General features: G+C 33.3%; 1 protein-coding gene across 2 annotated transcripts in view; it reads right to left on the bottom strand.

Annotated features, from left to right (window-relative positions):
- Positions 1–337: 337 nt before the first annotated feature.
- The window catches only part of LOC111159390 (hypoxia inducible factor 1 alpha subunit), a 40,706-nt gene continuing 31,059 nt past the window's right edge, over positions 338–9,984 (bottom strand). The window contains exons 9-15 of one of the 2 annotated variants that reach the window (XM_022521812.1): positions 8,212–8,432; positions 7,268–7,554; positions 5,913–6,035; positions 5,391–5,815; positions 2,831–2,939; positions 2,174–2,300; positions 338–1,660 (exon numbers count right to left, since the gene is read on the bottom strand). In XM_022521812.1, the coding sequence (XP_022377520.1) occupies positions 1,509–1,660; positions 2,174–2,300; positions 2,831–2,939; positions 5,391–5,815; positions 5,913–6,035; positions 7,268–7,554; positions 8,212–8,432 (1,444 nt within the window). In that variant the 3' untranslated portion in view covers positions 338–1,508. The remainder of the gene's footprint in view (positions 1,661–2,173; positions 2,301–2,830; positions 2,940–5,390; positions 5,816–5,912; positions 6,036–7,267; positions 7,555–8,211; positions 8,433–9,984) is intronic. The other variant, XM_022521819.1, reaches the window with a different exon arrangement.

Below are 9,984 nucleotides of genomic sequence, written 5' to 3'. Positions count from 1 at the left end.
GCACTTCTAGCCCTTACAACATTATGTAACTATAATGTTCAGGATTTGTTTCACTCATCCCATTCACCTGGGATTAAAGCATTAAAATTGGCTTTACTTTAATAGGTTCATAACTTTAAAAAATGACAAATTTCTTTTCTAAAAGCATATTTTTTACAGTGGAACATTATAGTTTGCTTTTACTTGACATTTACGGACAAAGTATACATTAAAGTGATAAATAAATAGAAATAATTATTTACGTAATTTTCATAAGATAATTAAATTGTTGGTAATCAATTTTATGAGTTGGAGGCACTTGAAGCAAATATTTTACAATAAAAGTTGATCAAAGGGGGCCTGGTCCACAGAAGATGTTTATTTGATGTAACAAAACAATACAGTTAGTGTTAGATCCAACCACAAAAAGCAAAAGGAATGAAAAATTTGTACAATGCACATAGAAAAACAAGATGCTTACTGTGACAACTATATATTTCTAAAATAATGCTTCTAAAATTACTCAATTATTGAAATCTATATGAAAACAGAAGAATGTTAATAGCGACAAAGTGCATAAAACCAAACATCAAATTTTGAGCAAATTAACATACTAGGCAATTTTGCTAACAAAGCATGATTTTTTTCTTGTTCACAATCTGCTCAAAATATCTTTATACCAACAGGGTGGGCAGAACATTTAGGTTTAATATCAATTACACAATATTAGCATAAACTTCCACAACTACAGATAGGATATTGTTTTCTTTTGAGCTGGCAAAGTGACTACAGAAACATCAGATCATTTCTCTGAATTGAGAATTTTATCCAAATAAATGTCACATACCTTCCAGATATATGCATATCTTTCTATATCATGTAAATGGCTTTACCCATTTAAATAATAAACCATACAAGCATTTAAGAATCATTATTATATGATTAACAAAGTCATGTTCCAGGTTTAACAATTTCATAGGCCAAAAAAAAAAAATTTCTTCTTAAAAACTAGTTTTATAAATGCAGAATATATTGCATGAGTAACTGCTGGTATTTTTTTAAGAAAATATATTGTGCAATTGTGGCTACCATGTACTGCTGGCAAATCATTATTTATGTAAAATGTGAAAAAACTGAGTAAAAATTTTTCAAACTGATCATGATGAAAGGTTACTGCCTCCTTCAAAAAAATTATATTGGCATCTTATTAAAAATAATTCGATAAGGGACAAAACTCCCTAGCCCAAAATAAATAAATAAAAAGGTGCATTTTAAAAATGATGCTACTGCAATGTAATGGTTTAAATACCAAGGAACTGTGAAAATGTACTGTCTGTGATCTGGCGTTAAAGAACGTACTAAAAAAGAGCATTAATGTAAATGAAGCAGAAAGGGCATCAAGACTGAACTAACCAAATTTGTGCAGTATTGTAGCCAGGCTTCTAAAATTAGATATAGAAAATATAAATAGACTGCTTTAGGTAATGAGCCACCAGTGTCCAAAAAAAGGAATGAGATTATGAAAAAGCTCAGTTAACTTGATCCAAAGCTCTGAGTAATTCTTCACCCTGCAGTAGGTTTCTGCTGCCTTGTATAGGAGCATTAACTTCACAATCATAACTGGTCAGTTGTGGTAATCCACTCTCATCCATTGATTGCCCCAGCAGTCTACATGCTAAATCTGAAAAACAAAGACATGCCTAAGTATTCATTCACCTAGTCAATGAATATTATTGAACATTCACTATGCTATAGATATTGCAGGAAACTGAAGCAAATAAGCTCTGGGTCTTTAATCTATGGTTTAGTCTGTGGTTTTGGAGCAAAACCACAGCTATGTAAACAAGCAAGTGCAATAAAGTGTTACTGGTGCTCTGTCAGAAGCATTTAAAGGACATGATGGCACAAAGGAGTGATAAATCAGTTTTGAAAAAGGCATAAAAATGTACAAGTTTCAGCTTCTATTTAATATTGCTAGCTAAAGACACAGATATATAAAATATAATTACTAAAAATTAAAAGTTCCATCTTGAAATAGCTATTCCTCCATTACCACCAGTAGATAAAATGCTAACATTACTTTTAATGATGCTAAAGAACAAAAATCACTCTCACTGAGAGTAAACCTTCTAAATAAAGTTTCATATATTTTAATTCTCCGTGGGATGTTCAAGGGTAGAAAGAATAAACCAACCAGAGGGTATTAAAATAATTGTCTTTTGCTCCATTCCACTGTGTTCACTAGATTTGCATCCTTTTACGCGTTTCCAAGAAAGTGACGTAGTAGTTGCACGATCGTCTGGCTGCTGTAATAAAGTTCCCTAAAAACAGTAAAGTTACTTCAATTTTACTATGTTGAATTTTTATAAAATCAAAAACTCTGAAATCAGTTTAATAACAATATGCAGGCAGATTTCTTAAATAACGGCCCTAAATTATTTTTTTTTCTCTTAATACTACGATAAAATCATTTGCCACTATGGCAACTGTTTCTGTAAATGCTTTCTAGTTAATATGATCTGAAAACATCAGTATGGATTACACAATCCCTGATTTAACATTAACTACTGTTTTTTTTGGGGTAAAGATGGGAAAGTAACTGAAAGGGAAGAGAACAAGACTGGTGGTGAGAGTGAAGAAATTCACTTTTTACTTAAAATTCATCTGTATTGGGAATTTTTACAACGAGATTGTATTCATTCAATTTATTTCTATGAAGTAGTGCATACAAAGTGGAAGAAACAATATTTAACCTCTGAAAATACAACTCTTGTATTTGGAAGAAATAAAGAATTACTTATACATGGCACATTAGCTAGACAGAAAAACAAACATGTACTTTCACACTTACAATTCCTACTGCTTGAAAAAGTGAACCATCATGTTCTATTTTTCGCTTTCTCTGAGCATTCTGCAAAGCTAGTATCTTTGGATTTAGTTCTTCCTCAGGAATGGTGGTTCTGAAAAAAAAATATGGTTGCTTTACTATTATTTTTAAAATATCCAACTAACTTTTTGAAAACATATAATGCCTATTTGCCAACATTAAGGAATATAATGTTTTATGTACAAGAACTTTCCTGATTACTGAAGTTTATCATCTTAAAAGTCAAAGCTCAATTTTTGAAACAAAATTTCTTAAAATATGCATTTACCTATTTATAAAATAGATCTGAACAAAACTAAATTGATATTTTTGTAGGTTAAAGTGAAATATTGACTCTTCATTTCACCCAGTATAATACAGATATTATTGGGACTACAGGAATACAAGATTAATTTCCCATTTGTATAGTGTTTTTGTTTATAGAACATTGCATGTCATTAATTCATTTTAGCATCATCCCCATCTCCAAGATAAGGAGGTATATAACACCCATATTGTAAATGAGACCTGAAGCTTGTTAGCAATGGGACCTTAAGCAAGTTACCTAAGTTAGCTGCAGATATTGAAGTACATTCTAGATCTCCTGATACTCACTTCTCTCCCAGTAATCTTTCCCATTAAGCCACTTGTCCTCAGTATTGATCTGGTTATCAAACCTGAACTATCTGCACTTAAAATTAATATTAAATAGTGAAGAACCGTTTTATGCATCAGGCACATAAATTCTGCTTTGTCTTTACAAGAACTCCTCCCCCCAGCCCATACACAATCACAATGGCTCCTTGCTTGTTCCATATAGTTAGGAATGCCATATGGATAAGCATTATTCAAATTGCTCTCCTACATGCAGTTTTGTTTCTATTTTTAAAAAAGTCTATAAAACCTTCACTATATAAATAGGGAGGTTTTGAAATTCCTATATAAATACATTATCTTTATGAAGTATTACTGTCATGTAAATACCATTTTAGTAGCAGTAAAGAGAAAGACTATTTCTTCAAGGTAAGTTCATCTCTTAGAAGTGTTTAGTGTGTAGTATTTTGGAACTAATGTGAAAAAAACCTACTAAAGTGACTAGATGTTACACTATGCTTTTGACAAGTATACAGTTGTTCAGAAAACTGAACATCCCACAGTCCTCTGTAGCTAACAGTAAACTATAAATTCAAAGTCACTGCCAATTCTATAACTATATTCATTCATCCATCCATCTAATAACCATTTACTGAAAAGTACCACACGTTACATACTGTACTAAGTATTAGCACCACTCAAATGTCTAAGACACTGTCACTGCCTTAAGGAACTCAGTCTAAAGTCAGTTGGTGACATACTAATTTATAAAGTAATATAAACATTACATTAAAAAAAGTTTTTCTGTTAATCTAGGGGTGCCTGGGTGGCTCAGTGCGTTAAAGCCTCTGCCTTTGGCTCAGGTCATGATCCCAGGGTCCTCGGATCGAGCCCCGCATCGGGCTCTGCTCAGCAGGGAGCCTGCTTCCTCCTCTCTCTCTCTGCCTGCTTCTCTGCCTACTTGTGATCTCTGTTTGTCAAATAAATAAATAACATCTTTAAAAAAAAAAAAAAAGTTTTTTTGTTAATCTAAAGCTCCAAGATCTTTTCCTAGTTCTGGGAAAAGGTTCTTCCTAGCATTCTATGTCAAAATAGTGATGAAGGGCAAGAGAAAAAAAGCCATAAATTCTTGTTATGGCAATGCTTTTTTTCTTGCTGTTGTTATTTGGTTCAGTCAAGGCACAGTAGAAAAGGAATTGTTTCTTTCCTCTTCATACTGCCCCACTGACTAGCTAAAACTTATTTCCTCTTGAGTACAGCCTCAAATTTAAAATATCAAATCCCACTATAAAAATTATATACAAAATTATTAAAATTTGGGTGGTATACAGGTATTTGCTCAAACTAACTCCATAAAAGCAACATCATAAATCATGCTTAGATTCCTGTTATAGCTCTTAAACACTAATTTAACCTATAATATAGCTAATGTTCTATTAATATGTCATGAAAAATAAAAGCAATTACACATAAATTTTAAAAGAAGGCTTGTAAATACCTGTATTGAATACTGAGGACTGAAGACTATCAGGCTCAATTTGAAATGGGGAATTGGAAATACCCTTAAGTTGGAAGGTCTTTTATTCAGGTAAGCTTTAAAATAACTCAAAGAGACAAAAACAATGAGGATAGTTAACTAGTCTGATTTAAACGACTACAAGAAAATGGGCCAATTTTGCACAGTTAAGAACTTACTGGCTACATTATATTTTTAAAAGGTACTGGAAGACCTAACTCCTACATTTTGGATTGGTGATGTGGTTATTTTTAAGAAAATACACAATTTAGAAACATTTTTTTGAGTACTTATTTTACCAGAATTTTGTGTGTCAATTTAATGTTCTTAAAGCATATTTACCAAAAGTTAGCTATGTTTAGAAATAAGTTACCACCACACATATTTTCTCAAAAATAATAAAAGAACTATAACTTGAATGTTATATGTAAATACCTTTGACTCAAAGTGACAGATAACACATTAGGGCTTCTTGGATGAGATTTTTCTGTTTGTTCTATGACTCCTTTTCCTGCTCTGTTTGGTGAGGCTGTCCGACTTCCAGTATCACTGTAAGGTGATGTTGTGGCACTAGTAGTTACTTTAGGTACGTGGGTAGGAGATGGGGATGCAATCAATATTTTAATGTCTTCTATACCATCTTTTGTCACTGTTTTTAATTCATCAGTGGTAGCAGTGGTACTGGTAGTGGTAACAGGAGGTTCCTGCATTTGAGTCGGCTGGAATACTGTAATTGTGCTTGCACTTTGAGGGCTTGTAGAACTGCTTTCCAGTGGCGACAGCTGATCGAAGGAACGTAACTGGAAGTCATCATCCATTGGGATATAAGGAGCTAACATCTCCAGGTCTAAATCAGTGTCCTTTAAAGCAACAAGTAAACACAAGTTAAACCCAATATCACTTCAAACTAAAAATTAATAAACTTTGACAGAAAATATAATAAACAAGTTCCTCTACCTGGGTGGAAAATGGATTCTTTGCTTCTGTGTCTTCAGCAAAAAGTTTCTCTACCAATTCCAGCTTAAATTCATTGACCATATCACTATCCACATCAAAACAATATTCACTGGGACTGTTAGGCTGTAAAAGGAATTCAGTGGTTTACTTTTCCCTGAGGAAACATGCATATATTTTGCTAGTTGTCACAATTCTCAAATCACACCTCAGAGATTACACAGTAAAGTCTGTGTCTTCCATCACATTTTATCTAACGAGAAGTTAAACTTCTGAGCTTACATTTTTAACTAATTTTGCCAATATATACATTTCGGCTGTGTAACAACATCATTTATAAAATTAGGACTAAAAGATACATTTGTCTGTTTCTTCTGAAGAAAAAACTCTCTTATAATTCCACTCCCACATGGTACCTAACTGGCCAATAATTAGGTATGATACACTCATTGGAATCTTCCTTTGTTCTGAGAAGCCACACTTCCGTAGATGTACCTAAAAATCTCACATGTATTTTGGGTGTGGAGACTTAAGTTCTTTACTTGCCTTCACCTTAATGAATGCAGTACTATTTTAGGAGTTCTGAGCAAGGATTCTAACCAGAAAACTGTAAATATATAGTCTAAGCATAAACTTTTGTTTCCTTCATTTTAACATCTTTGTTAGATTAAAAAAACAAAAAAGAAAAGAATCAACAGATTTTTATGCTGGGTAAAGCAGAGCAACCACAGCACAGAATACATTCTCCAGAAGGCTGTGAGATGTCAAATCTCCTACTCTTTGCCTGCCAGTCTCAATTGATAAATATTTAATGTAAAATTATTTACCACTTTCTAAGACCTATTTATGCCTCACAGGTCATAATATTCAAGTCTGAGTTGCCCTACTCCTGAGCATAGTTTTAAACCTAAGAGGCTCTGAAATGGAATCATTCTAGATTTAGAAACAGAGCTCTATGTGACATCTTTAGTCTTGGCCTCAGTCTAGCCCTGGAATATTTTCACTGTGTTTATAGAAAAACTATTACCAAGACAGAACTTGAATAAAAAATAGTTATTAGGTATTTACTCTGTGTAAGAACTTGGTATTTTCATGTTATGCTAATCCAGAACAGTGATGGAAATTGGGCTAAATTATGCAAATAGCTTAGGGTCCTTTCCCTTTTAAGCTTCACTAAAATAAGCCTTTTGCTACTTGACAATCCTCCAACTCAAAGGGCAGTAACAATGGGCCTGGAGTAATAGGGGCACACATAATTATCTGTGGATGTCTAAATTCAAGACTTTTTATATTCATTTTATAAATACATTCCTGAACATTAAAATGTGAGCTACCCTCTTCTTGTATCATGAACCTACCTCAGGTGAACTTTGTCTAGTGCTTCCATCAGAAGGACTAGCTGGCTGATCTTGAATCTGGGGCATAGTAAAAGACAGTTCCAGTGACTCTGGATTTGGCTCTAATTTTAACGCAACTTCTTGATTGAGTGCAGGGTCAGCACTACTTCGAAGTGGCTTTGGAGTTTCAGAAGCAGGTAATGGAGACATTGCCAAATTTATATTCTGTAATTTTTCATTGGATGAGGGGAGCATTACATCATTATACAATGGAACTTCCTCAAGTTGCTGGTCATCAGTTTCTGTGTCTATAGGGAAAAAAATTGTTAGTCAATTTAAAGAATACCTAGATTTCAACATATACAGAAATGTATGCCCCCTTTTACAAAAGGTCTAATTCATTCAAAAATGTTACCAAATTTTCCTTAACCAGGAAGTTTACACATAGTAAGTATAATTAAGTCTGAATTATCTTTCCAATCTACTATTGACAGTTCCTATTATATTTATGGCATAAGAGCCCTGCAATTCCAACTTTTCATACCTTCTATTCATTAAAATTACACCAACTTTGAAAATTACAGTTTTTGTTTTCAATGTTTGATATTATGGTATGACTGGTTTTTATCTTTTAATGAACTACACTTACTGCAATATAACTTCTACATTGTGGAGAAAATATGGCAATAGGATAGAGAAATAGAGTAACTGAGAAACATTAAAGTGGGAAGAAGAAATACCAAGAACCCTTTGAAGCACAACTTCCAACACTGTGACAGAAGCAGGAATGCTGAGAAATTATAGGAGCAAAAATATTTACACAAATACTTTGAAAAAGACTTTGAAAAACAAAATATGTAAGACTATGATGTTCAAATGATACCAACAAAAACATGTCCAAGTTCTGTTAAAATGGGCTTGTAGCAACAGTCTTTAGTCAATCAGAAGAATAACTAAAGACCCACCATTGCTGCCGAAATCTAAAGATATGATTGTGTCTCCAGCAGCTGGGGCCAGCAAAGTTAAAGCATCAGGTTCCTTCTTAAGTTTATCAAAGAGACTACTTGTATCTTCTGATTCAACTTTGGTGAATAGCTGAGTCATTTTCATATCTGAAGATTCAACTGGTTTGAGGACACATTCTGTTTGTTGAAGGGAGAAAATCAAGTCGTGCTGAATAATACCACTGTCAAAAGAGAGAGATTAGTAATTCTTAAAGGAGCATTGACACAATATGGGGGGGACGGTCTCTGAAATAACCCTCTCTTAAAATTCTGCTTTATGAGAAGGAACATTTTAAGATGCCTTATCCTAATTTCTCTTGCATACTTGGTCACATTTAGGGTTTAAAATACCAATATGAAATAAACACTTAAAAAAAAAAACTTAAAAAAATGCAACATAGTTCAAAACTGACCAATTAAGAAACTTCAGCTATCCCTTTGGAAAGAGTGATGGTGACAAAGAAATGTTAATAGTCAAGTATATAAAAGGCACAAAGAGATCTTCACTATTTTTGGGCTGATTGGGAATGGAACTGGTACAGAAGAACTCTTTGGGACTGATTTATGAGGCATGACCTAAGGATGGTTCTAGAATATAAAGATAGATAAACACCCAAGGCCTTTCTAAGAAGGTTTCCATATTTTCCTTGGTGGTAAGAAAACAGTATCGTGATTTAACACCTGCAGGATAGAGTTGAAAAGGGATGATGAATAGATCCATTTTTGTGTTTAGCTTAAATGTGAATTTTATTGTCCCTTTAATCAACAAATATTTAAGTGTTCACTAAGTGAAATGAACCAAGGATACAAAGTTTAAAATACCTAACCCTTGCCCTTAGAAGTTTATAACCCAATGTGAAGTAGATGTTCAAACAATTAAAAATCAAAGTGGTAAATGCTAAAATAGAGAAAGTCTGCTTCACAGAGAAGCTAACAAGCTGAAGCTCTGGCTCAAGTAGGCTTTTTTGGCAGATGGGGTAGGGTGAAAAGAAGGACATTCCAAGTGGGTGATTCTTATATAATGGTAAAGCCACAAGAGAACTCTTTGGCACTAATATTAAAACATTAAAGTATGAAAAAAACTACAACAGCAACATTAAAGGATGGGGTCAGAAGTGGCAAAAATAAAAACAAATGACCAAAGTCTTCCTAAGAGAGGTGGCCATAGTTTTAGAAAAACGATAGAAACTGTGAAAGCATGGGAGTATAGAAAATGACAAGAAATGATGTTATGCAAGTAAGTCATGGTTTATCTTGGGGGTAATAAAAAGATCTTTAAAACCATTTTAAGGAAAATGAGATGATCAGATATTCATGCAAGTAAACTCACTATGATGGTAATCTAGAAGATGGACTAGAAGGAGGCAGTCACCTGAAGTAGATCAAATGAAAGACTGGCTTATGATATCCATAATATTCACAAGCCAAACAACTAAAAGAAGAGTTCATGAATATACAAGAGCCATGTGCCACATTATACAGCCTTTTACAATCACCTTATATAGGATTTCATCTAATCCTCATTACAACCTTCTAAGTTATTATCATCTCTCCTATATGGGTTAAATTCAAAGAAATGAAAATTTCCCAAGGTCATGGAGCTAATAATGACTATGACACAAATCTAACTATTCCAAGGCCAGTATTCTTCTACAAAAATAACATAGTTACTTGAGATAGTACATGCTGATAGATACACAACTAGAACAAACTAATCCAATAGGAGATCTGGGC

This window comes from Enhydra lutris, unplaced genomic scaffold, assembly GCF_002288905.1.
Source record: "Enhydra lutris kenyoni isolate GAN:26980312 unplaced genomic scaffold, ASM228890v2 scaffoldscaffold4, whole genome shotgun sequence".
Classification (NCBI taxonomy): domain Eukaryota; kingdom Metazoa; phylum Chordata; class Mammalia; order Carnivora; family Mustelidae; genus Enhydra; species Enhydra lutris.
The sequence above is the reverse complement of the archived record's forward strand: the minus strand, read 5'-3'. Positions and strand labels throughout refer to the sequence as shown.